Genomic DNA, 21,320 nt, shown 5'->3' on the forward strand with positions numbered 1-21,320 from the left:
TATTTACTTCCATGAGATAGAGTCTCCAAACTGGAGTCATGGGGTCAATGAGGCCACAATGCCCACCAGAAATGTGCCAGCTTACACTCCCATCAACAGCATCCGCAGGGAGCGCTACCCCCTTTCCCACCCTCCACTCCGTCGACACCTACCAGGTGTTGCTCTAAGAGCTGCTGGGAAGCTAAGTGTTTGGAGTCACCACGAAAGGTCCAGAGATAATCAACAGAGCCATTAAGAGCAACAAGACAATTTGGCCCCATACACAAGGTGGAAAAAAAATGGTGCACGGAGAAACTGCTTAAGTTGGCGAGTGGGTAGATTATCAGGAAATCCAGTAGCACCCCAGCAGGTTCCAACCAGTTTGCAGGTATGCTGTGGGCACACACAGGGGAGAGGGCAGCAGCGGTGGGCCCGCGCCCGGCCCAAGGGGTGGGCAGCTCATTAGCCAGCACCTCTGCAGCGGGCTTCTTTCTCCGCAGCACAGGGAAGATGGGCTGGTATGAATGCTGCCTGCTGCCTCCCCAGGCTTCCTCCTTGCAGAGCGGGCAACATGGGGTGCAGGCAGCCCTGTCCTGTCTTGTTCTGAAGGGCTGGGAGGGCCAGTCCCACAGGCCAAGGGGCAGAGGAGTCAGACCTCAGAGGGAATGGAGGAGCCTGCGCGCCTCCCAGAAGAAGCAGGATGGATTGAGGCCAGGCTCAGAGGAGTAGAAAGCTAGGCAGGCTCTGCTCGTGACTGCCGGCAGAGCGGGTGCCCAGTGCGTGCCCCTTTCCTTTTCCCTTCCTGAAGGCAGATTCAAAGGCCACTCTGCAGCACTCAGAACACAGGCCTCCACCTTGGAGAGACTCAAGGGGTCAATGAGACTGATGACACTGGATCACCACTAAGTCCATGCCTGTGGCCCCAGACAGCTAACCTTTAGAAGTGTCCAGTCACTTAGCACAGGGAGAGGGTGGGCAAAGGGAGAAGACCCCGAAGCAGCAGTCCACCGGGGTGGGGCAGGTGCAGAGTCTGTAGCACGTGGGTCTCTCCTAGGAATAGGGCCACTTCCACACCAGACTGACACGTTTCCCCCCCTTTCCCTGTGGAATCTCACAGGCACTGTCTGAGCATTTCCTGGGTGTCCAGGAATGGGGTAGGTTCTAAGCAGAAAACAAAGGGAAATGGGATACACCTCTGCCCTCGTGATATAAGCAGCCCTGACCCTGACTTGGAGCATTGCTTTGCCACTTGGCTGGCCTATCAGAGCTCCCAGTTCAGTACATCAGCCTGGCCCTGCGCCTCCAGCTCCTTTCTCGACTTCACTGACTCATCCATTAATTAATACATTGTGAACCCCTGCTGTGTGTCAAGACCTGAGCTAACCCTCCAGAGGGAACCTAGACATTGCAAGGAAGTGGATAAGCATAACACGGAGGGACATGCACATTCGGAGAGTGGAGGACTTACTAATCATGAGAGCTGGCACCACCCAGATCAATAAACATAGCAGGGCCTTTGCATACGTGAGCCCATACAGGTCTCAGCAGTTTGGTGGGGCTAGCCAGAATTATTCCCCCATCTAAAACTGTTCCGTTGAGAACTAGCAGTTCATATGGGAGACCAATTTTATTGAGCACCTACTATGTGCCAGCACTATCCTTACCGTTTAACTTGTCACAATGCCACAATGTGGGTTTTAAAGTCATCACTTGATAAGGAAATGGATATTCAGTGTAGGAAAGTGTCTCGAAGGCAGAGTGGCTGCTACACAGAAGATGGGCTTCAGGGCAGCCTTGCTCTGGTCCCCTGTCTCTGCCCCATAAGGCTGTGCAGTACTGAGCAGGTCACAATGCGCCCAAGCCAGAGAGTCCCCACGTGTGCTTAAACCACTGGTTAGTTCTGCCCCTTCTCTGCCTCCTGCCCAACTGCAGCTGCAAATGCTTGCCCTCCTCTTCATCTCATGGGACTTCTTATTGTCTAGCTTGGATTATCTGCATTTGGGTCCCTAAGCTCGTCTATTAAGCTATAAGCTTCAATGAGATCTTCCTGCTCTTCACTTGAGCATGTGCAATCCATACACACACACATAATGCATGCACACACGCACACACAATGCATGCACACACGCACACACAATGCATGCACACATGCACACACATGCGCACATGCACACACACAAGCACTCTCACACCCAGAGCCCCGCAGCTTCTCTCACACAGCATATTATCTGCTTTAAAGAACAATTATTCAAGAAAATCCAGTCCACCCTAAGCCACATGATTCTGTCACTCTCCGGCTTAAAGCCACACAGACGTCCCTTCACAACTGGCCTGAGAGGCGCACCTGCCCCACGGCCTTCAAGGCTCTACAGGATCTGGCCCTCCAGCCTCCAGCCTCATGCAGCCATGCCCCACGTCACAGTGTCCCCCAGGCACAGGCCTCTCCTCTCACTTCCTTTAGGATGACACCGAGGCTCTTCCCCTCCCTGACTCAAGGCCTCTGCAGAAGATGCTCCCTCCCCTGAGAACACGTCTCCCTGCTCTTCACCTGCCTGCCACCTAACCCCTTTCACCTGCCCCAGAGGCCTCCCCCACTCACCCAGCCTACTCTCTTATGGCCCCTGCTTCTACCCTATCTAATGCCTCTCACGATTTATTATACACTTAATTTCTTTTGCCCTGTCTTTTCCAATAAACTTTAATCTCTGCAAGGGTAGACCATGTCCATTCATCACAGAATTCAAAATACACAGCAGTGTCTGGCAATGGGAAGGCGCCATAAATATTTGTGAAATAAAGAAATTTTCAAACTCCGACTGAGTGGAATCTGAATGAATGACTTTTATCCCATCATCACGGGTGTATGTGAGTTTTCTGAGCGCTGATCCTGCCAGAATGATGACAGGAGGGACCCAAGCCCTAAGGCCTTCTTCCCCATCACCAGATTCACAGAGGGGCTCCCCTGACACCTGCCAGGAGAAGGACCCTAGTTCTAGGCCAGAGGGGAGCCCCGCCCCTTTGTGTTTCATTGGGAACTCCTCATAACCACGGGCGGTTTGAGCCACGGCCTCCTCCCTTCCCTCTGGTAAATGGGAAGCTAGATGTGCAGTTCAGGGGACGCATGACACAGCAGCACCTCCAGCTTTGGCAGGATCACGGACAAGGCAGGCGAGACGAGGGGCCTTCCACTACTCAGTAACAAGCCACGTCCCTTGCAGTGAAAAACATCATTTAAGAGAGTGCCTTGGAAAGGTCCCCAAACTAATTAACTTTCATCTTTCCTGTCCCTCTGTGCATGGAGGACCTCACCCTCTGCCCGCTCTCTCCGCCAGGAACGTTAAAGGCAGGACATTAGCTTGAGAACATTCTACTTAAAACGAAAGCACTTCTAAAGATAGCCTTGGATGCCCATCTAAATCACTCTGAGTTCATTTTCTGGCCCCAGGACCCGCATGGTCCGTGCCCCAAATGGGCCCTACTGTGGTGCCTGATACCCATAAAGAATATCTTTCACGGTTCACTGGTTGAATTAATCTGATCTAAAACATCTGAGCTGAAAATCTGTGAGTTGGGATCTTAATGAGTTTAGGCAGGGCGACAACGCAGGCCACCGGAGATTTATAAGTAACAAAGGTGAAGGAAAGAGGTTTCAGAGAATTAGAACAGAAGTTAGTGAAAGGGGGGAAATTCCATCTAACCACTTGTGTGAAAGGAGATGACAAGCTTTGTGAGGGGCCACGCGGGCCCTGCTCCACCTAGATACCCGGATGCTATAAAATGGTTCTCGAGTGTGTGGGCACCCTAACATCTTCAGTGAGCTGCCATTGAGGGCCTGAGGGGCATGAGATTGTCTGTCACTCAGTGTTTAGGGCCAGACGTGCTAATGTAATGATTCACACCTGTGTGCTACCCAGCTGGACCTTGAGTTCTGGAGGAGATCACACCCAGTGACGGTCTCTTCAAAACTGGAACACCCACCTCACCCTCCACTTTCTGAATCGACTTAAATCTGATGCCTGGAATATGCAACGCTGTACACCCCTTCATATGCAAGGACACCAATAAACAGAACAACTGCAGCCCTGTCGCTGTGGACACAACCACCGAGTAAGGTGGTGGCAGGTGACACACTGGGTAGTCCCTGGCCCCAGAAACGGCCATTCCCAGCCCCACAGACACTTGGGCTTTCTTGCTCTCCAGCCACCTTGGCATCTGGGCACAAGCACACTCTGGGCAATTCCACCATAACACAACTAACTCTCCTACAGCTATAACACGGCTCAAAAAGAGACAACGGTCCAGTGTTTTGAGGCCCATTGGAAATAGGAACCGCCCCCTGTGGTGGAAAAACTTCTGCAGCAGGGCAGCCTGGGAGGGGGAGGTGACAGGCTGGTGGGCGGTGCTGGAGCTGCCCTTTGGTGCCACACCCAGACACTGCCCCACCAGGCAGAAGGCCTTTAGACCTACTGAGCGATCCCACCTGGTTTACAAAAAAAAAAAGGAAAACAAGGCAGGGCAAGATATAGGTCTGGTAAATTTTACTGGCTGCCAGGACTTTGATATATTTTTAAATGCATTTCAAAAACTTGCCTCGTGAATTTGCCTTACAATGTAAGACCTGCCTCTCACTCAATCCCCCTGCTTCAAAGGGACTAAAAATTCCACCCAATTATTCACATCTCCATTATGAATGGCTTCTTACTCTCTGCTGCTCTTGTCATCAAGATCCTTGAATCAATACCCTCAGTTTCAGAAAAAATCAAAGGAACTGAGAAGGTAAATGGCTTGTGTGAGTTAAGAAATCTTGCTCAGGGAAGGCCCCAGTAGCAGCTGGGTCCTTACAGGCAGAAGCACATAGAACTTCTATTGTTCAAAAAAAAAAAAACCAAAAAGCTGTTTAATTAGCTATCTCTATGTTTGAGTGGCATGTGGCTTGAAGAATTTAAAAAAAAAAAACCCTACAAAGGGGAAAAATGAACCCAGAATTATTGCTTTTGGCACAGAAAGAAGGAAATCGGTGTAATGCCCATTTGTTGATCGCTCTGGAAGGAGCAGGAGTTGGGAGAGAAGGGCCCAGGCCTGAGTCCAGGGGCGCATTTAGGGCCAGGAGCCGGTGGGCACGGGTCTGAAGGGCATGGGCACTGCAGGGAAATTTACCTAGCCAGCGAGAGCTCACACCCATGACCCTGCAGCAGAGGAGGCTGTATGGCGTTCCTCCACTCGGGTTCCAAATCTGCCCCTTACCGTTCCAGAGCAATTGAGGGAGTTATTATAAAACCTCAGAAGCCCCATCTGAAAAATGAGGATCCTAATACTGACCGAACTGACTGTTGTGAGAAGTCAGCAAGATCCCTCCTGCCATGTGTGCCTCACAGGGCAGGTGGCCAGTAAGTGGCATCCTTTGAACCAACCACTCCCCCTTTGTTTTTTTACAGTGCCCAGGAGCAGGTGTTTGCAAAACAGACCACAGTGGTGATTTTTTTCTGTTTATAAAGGTGACTGAGTGAAAAGTCGGCCCAACCCCCAAACTCAGCTTTGTTCATTCCACAAACAGCTGAGAAATAGCACCAAGCTCTCATGGACACCCTACCCAGAGCCAGAGCCTGGCAAATGAAGATTCCCCCCAGCTTAAAACAGAACACAAGGCAATGCATGGGCCCCTTGGAGAAAGGGGGTAAGCTACATAAATATAAAATCATACTAGGAGATGTGGGCATGATCACACTCTGGTCACTGCCAATGCCTTGAACTGTGAAGCACCAGAAAGCCGTCCTAGGAATCACCCACCTTCCAAGTGGCCACGTGTCTCCCAAACTGAGACCGATATGTGTACGTATAATCAACCCGCTCAAAGCCCCTACACAGGAGGCAGTGCTTTGTTGTAAAACAAAACTGAGATGAAATAACCATCATCCTTTCAAATATCCTCTGAGAGTTTGGTATTTGAGGCACATTCTGTGATGTACTTCTCTCTGACCTCAAACACTTTGATTCTCTTTTTTTTCAAATTCACATAAAAGACAGAAAGCGCTCAGATTGGTCTACTATGCCACCAGCCTTCAGTGAATCTGAATTCTTTGCCTGTGCAGAGAATCCGTTGTTATTCCAGATAATTAGGAAGTGGAGATAAAGGGCCATTACGTTCGAGAGGCCTAGCCCATCGAATGGGAGGCTCCTTATTTAAAACCAGATTAGTTTCCACTGCTCCCAGGAGGTTCGCAAGGGTGCACTCAGGCATTGAAAGTCCCATCCTGACATCCTTTCCTCCCATTCGCAATACACTTGCAGAATTTGAGAATATGGCTTGTCTGGAAGGCTTACAACAAATGCTTCAATTTTCCATTCTCCAAATAAAAATCAATGACAACAGAGAGGTAAAATCAATGTTCAGCACTCTGTGGGGAGAAATCCCACCCCCCACCCCCCACCATCTCTTACCCACCAAGAACAATAAATCAGAACTAGCCATCCTGACTTGCAGCCAATCCCTGAGAGAGGAGCCCTCTGCAGGGCTGTATGACCCATCCCTCTGTCCCTCTGTCTCTTTGGAGGGTATTTTCTATAAGAAGGCCCAAGAGAATATTTTTAAAGCCTAAGTCACGAAGAACAACACATTGCTGTGTTAAACACTCTTCTTCCTCAAACAAATCCATTTGCCAGAGGAAGTTTTGGCATCTAAGACCAGAGCTTGACTGAACCATTTTCCTAAGGATCCGTTTCCCTTTATCAAGCCTCAGAAAATTCTCAGGCATTTCATCCACTTGCTCCTCCCAGACAACCAATGATAGGCTCCCTGTCACCACAGGTTAGCTTGCATTCTTTAGAAGTTCTTCTAAATTCAAATTATAGCGCATATACACTTTGTTTTTTCATTTGGTCTGTCTTCTTTCACTCAGCATACTTATTATGAAATCCATCCATACTGTTGCATGTATCAATAGCTTCTTTCTTTTTATTGCTGAGTAGTATTCCATTGTAATGAATATACCACAGTTTAACCAATTCATCTGTTGATGGATATTCGGGTTGCTTACAGCTTTTTGCTATTGCAAATAAAGCAGCTAATGAACATTCAGGGGTCTTTGTATGGGCATATGCTTTCATTGCACGTTCTAGATACAAATCTTTCGTCGGACATAAGTTTTGCAAATATTGTCTCCCAGTGTGGCTTGTCTTTTTATTTTCATAGCAGTGTCTTTTGAAGATCAAAGTTTTTAATTTTGATGAAATCCAATTTGTTGATGTTCTCTTTTGGGGGGGGGACATTTATAGTTCATGTTTTTTATGTCCTATTTAAGAAGTCTTTAGCAAATCCAAGGTTGCCACTATTATTTTCTCCTGAAAGTTTTGTAGTCCTAGCTCATACATTTAGATCTATGATCCATTTCAAGTCATTTTCTGCATAGTATGGTACACAATTAAAATTTATACACACACACACACACACACACACATATATATATATATATATATATATATATATATATATATATATAAAGGGCTTGTAGAATCATAAAAATACTCATTTATCAATATTAACTGAAGAGAACCCAATAGGAAGTTTTATATACAGCATCAGTACCACTTGATAATCAAGCTTTGACAAAAACAAACCAATGAACAAAACCTAGGACTAGAAGAAAGAATGGAAGGAAATATACTGGAATGTTTTAATTCCCGTTTTTAGATTATATGACCATTGCCTAGTTCTTGTTTCTTTTTTCACTTTTCTATATTTTCAGTTTTCTATAACAAGCAACTACCATTATAAACATAAGAAATTGCAATATTTTTAAAAAGTCACTTAAGAGAAGGCTTCCTGATTCCAAGCTGCCCCCACACTGCTCTTTAGTGCATAAATAACCCCTTTGGAGAACCAGAAAGGTGAACAGAAAACCATATCAAGAATTCCTCCTTTCCCAAGCTGAATAGCAGGAAGAGATGAAACAAAGAATTTCCAAAGAGAGTGTGAGTGTAGCTGAAGCCTCTAGAAGAAATGGAATACAAACCCAAACACAACCCTAATACAGAAAAAGAATTCCGGCAGAGGAAGGGCTGGTTGGACCCTGCCCCGGCCCCAGCCACCGAAATTGCTCTGCAGTCACAGATGTGTGCATCAAACCGCTAGATTCTCCACTCACTCAGTCTCCACAAGCAAGGAAAGCTAATGAAATCCTCTAGCTGTCCTATCGCAATCTGCCTGCAAAGACAGCCTAAGTCTGCATCCTCCTAATCAGCCCAAGGCTGGCCCAGCCACCTCTCCATGTGTGTGCACTCCTGACCGTCTGGCAGGCAGGATTTGCCTCTTGAGCTGCTGCAGAGGCCAGACTGGCTCCTGGAATTGCCTACAGATGTTTCACAGGGAGAAAGATGACTTCCCTGATTGATGAATATATAGAGTTGTCAACATGGTCTCCCTGGTCAACAGGGACCCCTGAAGTATAATGTGGATGGGCAGATGTTTTATCGGGAAGGTGTCCAAGACGCTAAGCAGCAGCATGCACTCGGCTGATATGGCGGGCTGAGGAATTCGGGCTCTGAGAGAGGTAGGAGGGAAGATGGACTCCTGACAACAGCCAACACCGTTGCAGTTCAGACTACCCCCAAATTCTAAGAAGGGAGTGGCATGCCCCCTCAACCTGCCTCTTCCTTGGGCTGTTTTTCCAATGAACCAACGGACATTGTTATCAGAAATGCAGCCATCTTCTTAGTCCTTACCTGCCATGAATCACAAAGGGGGCAGCAGACGTAACACTGTAACCCTCAATTTAAACCTCGCAGGCTTCTTCAGGCAGGAACAGCAAGGGCAGAAATGATCACACTGGGAAGGGGCAGGGTACCTAGGCTCAGTTTCTTTTTTTTTCAGGAGCATGCAACTTTGGGGCTGTCTGGCTGACCTTCCAGAATCAATCAGACACTAATAACTATTATCATAGCTGTTTCAGGAATTGGAGGATAGCTGTCATTATGTGACACTAGACGATGCACTTAATACACATTTATCTTATGGAACTCTTACACAAACATATACACAAAATACCCTATGCAAGCGTTAGTAAAATTTAATACTCATAATGCCCTTTCTGCAAGAATTACTAGAGGATGTATTCCAGCAAATAGAAAAGAGGTAATGGGGTAAATACTTTCATTGAACCCATTTTACAGATGAGGAAGCACGGATTCAGAAAGGTACACTAATTTGTCAATTTCACATAGCTAGGAAGTAGCCAGCCTTGGCATGGAGCCCCGATTGGTCTCATTCCCAAATCCATGCTGTTAGCCACTGCAATTTTGTGGTCACCAGGAGATGTGGGAGATGAGGATTATACTTTCAGCACAAGCAATAAGGTGTTAGTACTTCCAGCACAGAAACATGGCATGCCCAGAAAAACACCATTTACACCTGGGCCTGTCTGAGTGCCAGTGAATTTGCTGCCTCTGTCTCAGACAGGTTTGAACTTAAAACTAAAAATCTCTCATCTGGCACTTCCAGAAAAGGCTATGTTCTAGGAGGAAACAGGGAATGGACTCTCCACATGAGAGAGAGTGAGAGTGAGAGAGAGAGAGAAGAGGAGGAGGAGGTGGAAGAGAGGAGATGAGAGGGGAGGGGAGGGGAGGGGAAAGAGGGGAGAGAGAGAGAGAACCAGATGGCTGAACGACCCAGAGCATTATCCCAAAGGGTATTTGGATATTTTCAGCAAAAGGGGCCATATCTTCCCTCCTTCAGAGAAGGAAGAAATCAAGTGTGGCAGGAGAATCTAGGATACTTTCCTCAGAGTACGTATGCCCTAAAAGGAATTTCTAATATAAAAAAAGTTACTTTTTACATCCCACTCTGCAGTGAACTTGATTTTCCTTGAGGATGGGAACTGTTTACCACTCTAGCCTCAGTGCTTAAAATAAGCCTGGCTCACAGTAGGTACTCAATGCCTTTTTGTTGAGTGACAACAAATGAATGGATAGAGAAGGACAGGTCAAGCAAAGACATCACCACACGGTAGTGATGCGAACATAGGCTTTGGAGCTTGATGGTCCTGGGTTTGAATCATGACTGCCATTTGCTAGATATACAAGCAAATTACTAATGCCTCTCTCTGCCCCTGTTCTCTCATGTTTTAGAGTGGAGACAAAAATAAATACCACCTTGACAGAATGGCTGGAAGAATTCAAGGGTGTGGGTGCTGAGCCCAATGCCTGGGTTACGCTAGGGATTTGGGGGAGAGATGTTACTTCCAGGGAGAACTCTCCTGTCCGGGGGAAGAGCAAAGTAGATCATAATAACTCACATCTTGGTCTTACAGAGACAAAGGAGGACTGTTTTTAGGTGAGCATGGAGGCTAGGTCTGTTGTTGCAGGTACCGCGTTTGTAGAGGCAGAGGGGACAGGGGCTTTGCTCAAAGGAAACCACTTAGAGGACTGACGGTAACTAAAACATGTCCCCAAAGAAACAGCCAAAGGAAACAGCACTGCTGAGCCTTCAAGAACTAAACGATGGGATAAGACACGTTCTTCATGGTTCTAGGGCCAAACTGGAACTAAGCAGCAAAAGTCCTAGGGAGGCAGCTTCAGTGGGAAGCAACTTCCAGAAAGGTGCTTCTTTGCCTACGTTGCGGTGCAGTGTGGGTGAATGGCAGAGCAAGCTGCCGAATTCAGAGCCGGGGGTCGTGACTCCAATCCCCGTGGCCACACCTCTCCGTTGTCTGGCTGTACAAGGAGAGGGCAAAACAGGTGCCTTTCTCCCACTTCCGCCTCATCCAACCCCACTGTTAAAGAAAGGCTGCTTTTTGTGTTTATGTGTCTGCATTCTTTTTCTTTTTTAAATTTACTTACTTCTGTTACATTATGTGGGGTTTTTTTCCAATATTTTTATTGGGGATTATTAGGGAACAGTGTGTTTTTCCAGGACCCGTCAGCTCCAAATCAAGTTGTTATTTCAATCTAGTTGCGGAGGGCGCAGCTCACTGGCCCATGTGGGAATCGAACCAGCAACATTGTTTGTTCAGAGCTTGCGCTCTAACCAATTGAACCATCTGGCCGCCCCTGTGTCTGCTTTATTGCTTTAAGCATTTTGACAGAACCGAAGGCAGAAGTATCCTAAAATCAAAGTCTCATTCTGTCATTTGTAAAAGCCTAGGCCCATTGGGTGATAATGCTGGGAGTGGATGGAGGAGAAGAGGCAAACGCTGTAAGGACCCTGAAGAAAAATGGGGAGACCTCCCCTGGGCTGGGGAGGAGGGCTATCAGGTGCTGCCCGCTGAGGAAAGAGCAACACACGTTCTCAGAAGAAATGGTGCTATGGTAATCCTGAGGAGGCAGGAACTCCAAGCCAGGGCACCCAGCCTGGCAAAGATGCCCACAGTCTGCACGGTCCTGGAAGCAGGCAGTCCCTGGGCCTCACGGGACCTGAAAGGGTTACCATGGTGAGGATGTCAGTGGCAACCAGGAGATTAAAGGTTTAGCCCCTGTTTTCCTAGCTATGCGCTTCCTCGATCTTGGGGTCATCCTGGGGGGTGGGGGTGGGGAACAGTGCCATTAATGAGCAAGAAAGGATTTTCTGTTTCTCTGCTCAGATGAGGGCTCAGAGGCAAATAAAGTTGATTTAAAGGAAATAAGGTTATCGACATTCTTTGCAAATCTGTGTTTGAGGAGGGCACCAACAGCATCAAAAATGGCCACACAAACATCCGGCTGTCCCTCTGCCCGCTGTCCCAGTCAGAAATGGGGTACCCCCGGTTCCATGAGCCAGAGAGCACCTCCCGGCCCCCCACCTTACCTGGGGAGCAGGTGCTTGCGGCTGACACACAGAGCGGTCTGGTAGTCCTGGGTCACGCACACCTTGTGAGGGCTGCACTTCACCTTCAGGCAGGGGTCTTTGGACGGGTCCAGGGCTGAGGTGAAAAGAACAAGAGGGTGGTGGTTAGGGCCTGCAGGGAAAATTTCGTTTCTCTTTCTACTCAAATAGACAAGCGGGAAATAAATAGACTGTGTTTGTACTCTGGGCTGTTTTCTTAGGCTGGTGGAGAGGGCAGTGAAAACCCAAACCGGGTACTTCTGTGTCTGCTGCACGTTTTTCTTCAGCATCAGGAGAGCAATCGCTTTGTGCCAAGGGATATTTCAGCACCTTCATCTAGGGCAGGAGTGATTTTTAAAACCCTCTAGAATCTTACCTGCTCCAAGGACCAAGAGCTACTTTTCCCTCTTTGGTCATTTGTCCGCTACTGCTTTTTATGACTTCGTCCATGCCTAATTTTACTCATTTCCTATAATATAAAAAGTCCTTAAGGACAGAGTTTTTTATTTTTATTTTTTGGCTTTAGCTCAACCCACATGGATGGTGTGCATAAATAAGCCTCTTTTAAGTTTTGTGAAGAACCTCAAGATGTGCAAGACAGCTTTGTGCCACACAAAGTGACAATACAACAGGGAGGGAAGAAAGCATACCCATAAATATTTATTGTGCGAGGGAGAATTAGATAAGGGCCATGACAGGCATATAAAGTGATAACAGCGCCAGAGAAGAAACAGAGAGATCAATTTCTGGGGCAAGGATTAATGAAGCATTAATATGTGAATTGGATCTTGAAGGATGGGCAGGATTTTGAAAAGCAAAGAGAGAAAAGGCACCCCAGGCAGGGCGACCAGCACGTCAATGAAAGGAGGCACGTCTGGACAATCGTAAGATATTCCATCTGACTAGTCAATGTGCTCTGTGCATGGGACTGAGAAGGGGAGAGAGTTGATTCAACCACCTCACTCGAGAAAGGGTCTCCAAGGACAGCAGTACATATATTGCAACATTTCCGCGAACGGGCAGAGCAGCAGGCCCTGGGCTCATCAGCAGTCCACATGCTGGGGTGGCCACGCTCATGATGCCACAGAAGTGGCCGCAGGGGATTCTCGGCAAAACAAAAGCAATCGTGCCATCTCCCAGCTCTGGGCCTGAAGCGCATTAGGCAGTAGATCTTTCATAACTGCTCTCACAGCCAGGGAGGTGATGCTTCCCCCGTCCTCCCCAATGCAAACATTAGGTTAAACAAATCAGCATCCAGAACAGGGACAGCAAAGCTGCTATGAGAAATGCCATCGTGCCCTCCACCATTGGCCCCTCAGCCATCATGACCTGCCCTCTGTCCCCGCACGCGCGCGCGCGCGCGCGCGCGCACACACACACACACACACACACACACACACACACACACACACACTTAGAGGAAGTCATCACTCCTGTCAGCCCACCCAGGCCCAGGATCTCAGCACCATTTTCTTCAGATGGCTGCTGGGGAGGTCGCAAGGAACCTGAACACAAACATCCAAAGGCATCTCTGCTGCTTGAACAGCTCAGGGTGGCTTCCTCCACTGCAGCAGCCTCAGCCGCTATAAACAGAAACCAGGTATATTCTTAGGCCGGTCAGGTCAACAACAAGCCTCCAGTCCTGGTCCATGCCCCAGGGGAGTCACCTGGCAGAGCCTACTCCCCAAGGGATGTGTCTGGCTGCTGTAGCTGAGCAGAAATAAATGGGCGGCAAGATGAAAGGGAGGCTGATTCGAGCCCCAGGGACACAGTGTTCACTCAGAGCTCTTCAGCTAAGGTCTGCCTCTTGGAGAGGGATGCAGGGGGGCCTGTGTCTGCCCTCAGAGTCCTCTGAGGCTGGGCCTTCCACAAACTTGCACCGGGAACTTCCTGGTCCCAGATGGAACTCTCTTGGTCCCGGGGACATCTGCACGAGACACCAGGAGGCTGGTGTGTCTCAGGCCAGTGATCTTCTTTGTGCTCTGGGCCCCACCCCAACCCAGGTGACAGTTCAATCAATTTTAATTTGCTTTGCCAGACTTATCCAAAAGCGAGCCAACAATGGAGGCTGATTACCAGATGGACACTAACGATGACCATACTGGTCCTTTGCTGCCTTTCTCACACCTGCAGCCACCACAGGATGAAGAAAGACACTTCCGGATCTCAACAAACTTGGGACCAGACTGCTGGAAACTCTGGCCACAGGTACCAGCTGGGAGGCATTTCCCTCATAGGTGCCACGTGCCGCAGAAACCTGGGGATTTTCACTGGAGTGGAGCTCAGAGACGGAGACTGACAGGCTGGCCTAGGGTATCAAAACCAGTAGTATGACATGACAAGCGTTATGGCCAAATTCAAGCTACGCTTTCCTTCTGCGGTCAACTTTACGAACACGCAATGTCCATGCTGCGACCCAGATGGCCTCAGTGGACAGTGCGACCTCAAGGCAGGTGAGTCAGCCGAGCACCATAGGAAGAGCACAGACTCTCAGCCCAGTGTTTCTGAGTTTGAATGCTGGCTCCGCTACTCACCAACCTTTCTGTACCTCAGTTGCCCCTTCTGTTAAACGGGATAATAACAGTACCTACTATTGATTGCTTTTGACTGTCGGAGGATGAAATGAGTTAAGATTTGTAATTAGAAAAGACCTGGGAAAGGCAAGTGCTTATAACAGACCTCTTAGGTGTTTGTTCATTTCTTCTGTGTCTGCATTTTGTTTCCAGAGTGAAGAATAAGCCTTCACAATAACAAAAACAATAGGTAACACTTACCCAGTGCTTTTGACATGCAGGCAGCGAACTGAGCCCTCTAACTGGATTACCATATTCAATTCTCACAGCCTTCCAAGGAGCTGGCTGCCATTAATGTGCCCATTCTGCAAATAAAGGTCTAAAAGAGAAGTCCCTGCTGAGAGGTGCAGCGGGCACTGGCCACCTGCGGGGCTGACTGCAGGACCAAACTCCTTACCTCCACAAGACAGCAGCCTGAGAGTCATCCAGTATCTCCTTTAAAGAGTTGATCATGGGCCCAACCTCATGCCAAGACAGAGCTCAGATGCACCATGTGCCTGAGAGGTCTTCCCGGGAGAGTTAGTCTTAAGGGGTTAAAGTAAGGGGCAGCCAGGGGGCCTGGTGCTGCCCAGGCTGGATCACACAGGACTGCCCCAATGTGCTACACACACAGCCTCAGTGCCCTCCCCGCCCCACAACCCCTCAGGAAGGCAGGGTGCCCAGCCCTGGGCAAGTGCGCCCTCTGCCTCCTGCCTCTGAATACAGCAACCCCCCAACTAAGTCAACTGACCAATGAATGGCCTGGTCGATTCTCTTATTTCCATCTTGTCATCTGTCACCCTACCATTGGGCCAATACCGTAGATCACCCCCTCCTCCAACGCTTGAAGCTAACATTTCTAGAACAAAACAAAGAGCTCCAACCCAAAACACTACTAAATAAAAATCATCAGCCATTTAACTCCATACACATACTTCCTTAAGAATTTGCATATAGAAATCAAGCCGGCTAAAAATTAATTACTGGGAACTGCATACTTCAAACATGGATGCGAATTATTTAAATGAACTTCACAGAACAACAGAACAGTAACAAATCAAGCTGTCAGCGTTTATTTAATCACCAGGACGCATCTTGTTTTTGAAAAAACAGGCAAACATTGGAATTAAAAGGGGATGTGGATGGTAAAGAAATGTGTTATTTCCATTTAAATGCGGCCTCTGAAATATGCTTTTCCTAGTAGCCCCAAGGCTCACGGTGATGCCTGAAAGCTGACACGTCTGAAAGGCACCCAGCACCTGTTTTGGACAGGGCTGTTTGGCTTGGATTTCTAAAGGGAATGATAAAACATCAAAATAATAAGTGGCATTTGAGTGGCCCTTTAATAAGGTATGGGGAGACTGTACATACAGGTTAGGAGAAAAGGAGAGAGAGAGAGAGAGAGAGAGAGACACAGAGGGAGGGAGGGACGGAGGGAGGGAGGGAGAGAGAGAGAACCCAGCATTAGTGATAGAAGCTTCCTTGTCAAGGTGCTAATGATCTCTGGAGACTGTGGTCCAAACTTTTCTCTCCAGGCACATGCTTGGTGAAAGGATGCAGCAATCCCCTTATGATTGCTAAGTCCTGTGTCCCCTCGACCTCTTTTCTCTCTCAGTACCTGCAGGGCTTACGTGGACTTACATTGGATAATGTGCCTAGCACAGAGCAGATACCCACAGGAAGTTAATTCCATCCTTCCTGCCCATGCACAAAACCCAATCAAGCGCCAGCTGGCCCATGAAACATGTCCAATTAATTTTGAAATAATTTTTACAAAAACCTTTTTCAAGGAATAGAACACGAATGATTAATTTGAAGAGAGGTTTGTTGAGCTGAAAAACACTGAATTCAAAAGCCAATTAATTACAGGTTGCATGTAAGTTTTTAAAATTAATTTTATTTCTTAAGCTCACTGCTTGATCTCAATTAAGGTAGTGATGTTTTAATTCTCTTAATTGTTTCTGAACTTGTTTGCAGTTTGAGTTATTTTTTAATTAGCTACATAGATTTTAAAATCCGGAACCGCACTTTTTTTGCTGTCCTTGGGCACATCCTCTAAGCTCGCGGGCAAAGGGTCATAGCCGCTGTAAACAGAGCAGGGTGCTGCCTCCGAGATGCTAAGAGGAGAGGATGTTCCATTGTGGAGGTTACCCAAAGGGGCCCTGAGAGTCACCTGCGGGACTGACACGTGCCTGTGTTTATTCCATTAATATTCGCAGAGCACCCACTCCGTGCAGGCCCGTTTTTGCAGGCTGGAGGCTGGCACCTCTAGCGTGAACAAGAAGATGTCGTTCCTGTTGACCGGGAGCTCACAGCTCAACAGGGGAGACAGGCAATGCAATGGGAGAGTAAGTTCTGTGTGTCATGGGAGACAGGGGAGGTACCTCACCCTGCCCCCCAGGGGTCAGGTAAGGCTTCCTAGAGAGACTGACATCTATGGAGAAGTGAGTTTAACCCACAGAACAGGATGAGGAAGAACATTCCAGATAAAATCTCCCTTTCCAGGCATCAGAGAAATCATACAAAGCTTGGGGAACTGCAGTATTTCATCAGGCTGGAGCAGGGGTGGTGAGAAGACTGGAGCAGGTGGCGGCATCATCATGGAAGGTCTTAAAAACCACATGGCCCCCAAGTTCCACAGTGATGACAACCATGGTGGAACCTGGTGGTCTTTGGCACACCCTCCCATGCTGACATTGGTGGAACAGGGTAGGAAGAGAGAACTCTTTACACACATTTCATGTGGAACGTGGCACTTTGATAAGAAGAGTTGTGCTGCACGCCATCATCCTCCTAATGAGAGGAGGGTTCAGGCTAGAGGCCCCAGTGGTCAACTCTTAGAGCCCCCAATTCCTCCTTTGAGGAACCTCCATGCCCCCTCTCCCTGGGGACATTAAACTGCACAGGATTCTGGTAGGCAACAAGCCTACCTGGTGAGACCGACAAGCAAAGACAGTCTAAAACAGCCATGTCAACTTGTGGTCCACTCTGGTGACTCCTGGAAACTTCCTCAGACAAAAGGCCACTCAATTTGCAAAAAGCTGACAAATTAAAGACTGTATGTTGTCTCCTTATTGCTTTTAAAATCGCTCCCTGCCCGAATCATGCTCCTCCGAGAGGTTCAGCTGAAGTACAGAGACACTCCCCATGATTCATTACCAGTGACTTAATGGATGATTGACAATGAAATTACTCCAAGCTGCTGAAACCTCGTCAAGCTAAAATCCCAAACATTTATTACAGCTTGTCTGTCCCCATGGTAACCCATGCATGCATCTTGCTTCCCTCCCCCTTTCCAGAGGGGCTTGCGGCAGAGCCTCACAAAATACAAAATAGGAGATCCCGCCCAAAGGATTTTGCTGGAACCAGAAAATGGGAGTGTGAAAAGCCTCTGGCATCATTCTCAGCTTTCAAATCAAGGGGTTGCCCAGGTTCTCCAAGGACGAACAAAGGTGCCAATTGGCCATGCGTCTAAATAGGAGAGACAGGGAAGTGATACAGACCGTGTGTGCCCAAGGGGCAGATGATTAAAAAAATGCATCTGACCAATGATACCCGCCCTGGGAAGAGACCTTTTCTTTCTCTTCCAGCCAAGGGCCTGGGGATTCTTTTCTTTCTGTGTTGAAACTAAAAGGATTCTCTCTCATACATTACGTGTGTGTGTGTGTGTGTGTGTGTGTGTGTGTGTGTGTGGGGGGGGGGGGGGGGGGGGGGTTTCAACTATTAACAGCCTTTCTCGAGGGCAATTCTTCAACCATGCTTTTACATGATAACAACTGTTAAGCACAGTTGGATGGGTGTGTGGGAGTTTATGATATTATTCCTTCAACGTTTTGGTAGATATAAAAATTTTAATAATAAAAGGGAAGAAAGGGAAAAGAAACATCCTATGACCCAGCAAGTGAATGAGTTAAGTAAAAATGTGCCTCTTAATGGTCATAATGAGGGGAAATGCTAAACAACTTGAACGTCCATCTCTATGAGTCTGCTCAGGCTGCCGTAACAAAACACTGCAGATGGGGGTGGGGGTGGGGGGAGGGGCTGCAACAACAGGAATTTGTTATCCCACAATTCTGGAGGCTGGAAGGCTGAGGTCAGGGTGCCTGCATGGTCTGTTTCTAACCAGGGCTCTCTTTCTGGCTTTTGGGCGGCCACTTCCTGCTATGTCCTCACATGGCCTTTGCTAGGTCCACTTGGGGAGCACGCTCACTCTAGGTTGTCTTTTCTTATAATAACACCTAGCCTATCAGATCAGGTACCCACTCATGTGATCTCATTTAACCTCAATTACCTCCTGAGAGGCCTCATCTCCAAATACAGCACAGTGAGAGTAAAGGTTTCAACACGACATTTGGTCCATAACACCGTCTATAGGGAAATGGTTACCTTAACGACATCTATTCATGACATATTACACAGCTACTGGAAAGGAGGAAGTAGGTCTATCTACACCAACATAGGTAGATCTTTCTGATACATTATGTGAAAAAGCAAGTTAAAGATGAGAAAACAGGTTTGAAATGGCAAAGCAACTTCCTGACACCACACATCTAGTAAATAGTAAAGCCAGTACTCAAAACCAGGTTTGTCCACTTCCAAAGATGTCCCTTCCTTTCCTATTGTGCTGCCCTTGAAAAGCAGCCCCAGGCCCGCCCCATCCCTACTCACACAGCAGGGCCCTCAGTTTCCCCTGTTTGTCCTGCATCTCCTGGGGTTCCCCCTGTAACACCCTATGAATTAAGTCAGACTTCCGATGCCTCCAGGCCGACACCAGTGCTGCCTGTCACTGACTAGTCCAGGAATATCAGTCTCCTTCCGCGTCCTGGAGTCTCTTGTCTGCAGCAGGGAGACAATGAAAAGTCATGACCATCACTGGGGGCAAGAGCAAGTGTCCAACACCAGATTCTGGTGTTTGTCTCTGAGATACGAGTTAAAGATGCCCCACATCTGGCTAGAACTAAAGGCGGTGGCTAGGAAGAGCTTTGTCCCTCTGCTCAAGTGCCAAAAACAAGACATTATAAGCAAACGCTGGTCAGGCCAACATGGCTCATTTAAATGTCCTGATCATTAGAAAATAATGCATTAGGAGAGGTTTACTAGAGGAGCTGTGGGAATATGGTCCATAAAATCACAGGCCACAAAATTTTATTAGCTTGGCCAGCCAATCCCTGCTTCACAAAGCTATCTTCTCACTCCTCCCCCTGTTCCCCAGCTGCTCTGGGAGGGTGAAGACAAGGAGCCTCACTCCACGTTATCACCAAGAAACTGATTTCCCTTTAAAGGTGGGATGGGGAGAGAGGATGAAAAAGGAGAGTGGAAAGAAAGGGAAGCAGGAGCATTTTATTACATAATGCATCATTTAATTATGGGGCTGACCAGGGAGACAGTGACATCCACCAACCTACAGATTAATGCACTATTGTTGTAATTTACCAATGAGGAAACTGATCGGTTTATTATTAATTCACCAATGAGGAAGTTGACACAGAGATGTTAAGTAACTTGTCTGTAGTCACACAGCTGGTAACTCTGGATTTCAACCCGGGCAAGTCTCACACCAAAGCTGATACTCAGAGCCATCGGCCAGTCATGAAAATGGCTTATGCGGGGGACATAAGGTGATGGCTACAGTGCCAAGCATCAACATACTGAACCTGTCTGCCACCTCCCCCAAGAATCATGTCACTCGTAGGATCCCAGAAGACCATCTTACTGTGAAGAAAATATTGCACTATCCGAACTCAAAGCCAGATTGTTGGATATCTGAATACACTTATATTGCTTTTCTAATGAATACAAAAGTCAAAGTTCCTTTTCAAGGCAATACCAACACCCAGTGAACTTAAGTCTCTCCATGACTGAAGAAACAACACCCAACATGGACCAGGTAGCCCTTGTGGTTTCTTCTGTGAAGGGTTTCATGAAGTGTGTATATGGCCACATCACTGATGGGGACTCACACAATGCCTGGTGCTGATGGGGGATGGGGCGAAGCAGTATGAACAAGAGGACCTGAGAAGAATCCAATCCTCAGTAAAGGGACAAGCACCACCCACGGAGGAGTCTGAACCTTCGTCATCATCAAAGTGGCCAGAATTTATTAAAATGTTGTAACAGTAAAGGTACTGGGGTTCTATTTCATTGTAATTGACAGAAATTATTCACAAGACATTTATGAATAAAGGCAAGAGGATTTCTTAAAATACATAAGAACCAGTTCCACAATCTAGGAGAATAAGAGGACATAAAAAGCCCAATAAAAATAAAATACTCCAGGAAAACGGTACACTTAAAAGTGTCGTAGCTCATAAAGTCCATCTTTTGTATCCGTGCTTCACTTTCATGCAATCAAAATGGCTATAAAACTCCGCGCTTTTCCCAGACCGAAGGGATCCAGAGAACTCCTTTGGAACCAAGGAGCATGAGTCTGTTGTTATTCAACAGCCATGGTTGTTGACCATGGGAATGGGGAAATTCAGACACCCCACAAATTAAAAAATAAATAAAGTGCACCTAGAAGAAAAGAGCCCAAGAGTGCAGGTCAGAGAGCCAGGGGTGTGAGAGGAGAGGCATGGCTGTGCCACGTCCTGCTGATGTCATCTTGACAGATTCCTCAGCTCTTGAGGATTCAGTTGCAGACAAACAGCTCCACTTCACTGGACTGTGATTAGGATCTGGTCCCATAATGCACGAAAGCTGCCCAGCACAGGGCCTGGCACACCGTGTGTGTTCAGTTCTTGTCCTCCCTCCTTTTACCAGATCTTTTTAGCTGGCTCTCCAAACACAGAAAGTGGAGGCACGCAAAGGGCAAGGAGCCCTGGACATTTCAGAGACTCCCACTCCTGGAGCCACGATGCTGGTCAGCCTTTCCAAGTCCACGTGGTAGGCTCATCTCCACAACAGGCAACACTAACGTTTCTTTTTGAACAGCAAGCTCAGGGGCCACTTTACTCAGGCGACTTGTGCTGATCAACCAGATCTATGCCACTGCTGAAACC

General features: G+C 47.6%; 1 protein-coding gene across 2 annotated transcripts in view; it reads right to left on the minus strand.

Annotated features, from left to right (window-relative positions):
* The window catches only part of SPOCK1 (SPARC (osteonectin), cwcv and kazal like domains proteoglycan 1), a 511,698-nt gene that overhangs the window by 150,390 nt on the left and 339,988 nt on the right, over positions 1-21,320 (minus strand). For both annotated transcript variants that reach the window (XM_019660985.1, XM_019660993.1), the window contains one exon: positions 11,753-11,867. In XM_019660985.1, coding sequence (XP_019516530.1) covers positions 11,753-11,867 — 115 coding nt within the window. The remainder of the gene's footprint in view (positions 1-11,752; positions 11,868-21,320) is intronic.

This window comes from Hipposideros armiger, unplaced genomic scaffold (assembly GCF_001890085.2).
Source record: "Hipposideros armiger isolate ML-2016 unplaced genomic scaffold, ASM189008v1 scaffold_11, whole genome shotgun sequence".
NCBI lineage: Eukaryota > Metazoa > Chordata > Mammalia > Chiroptera > Hipposideridae > Hipposideros > Hipposideros armiger.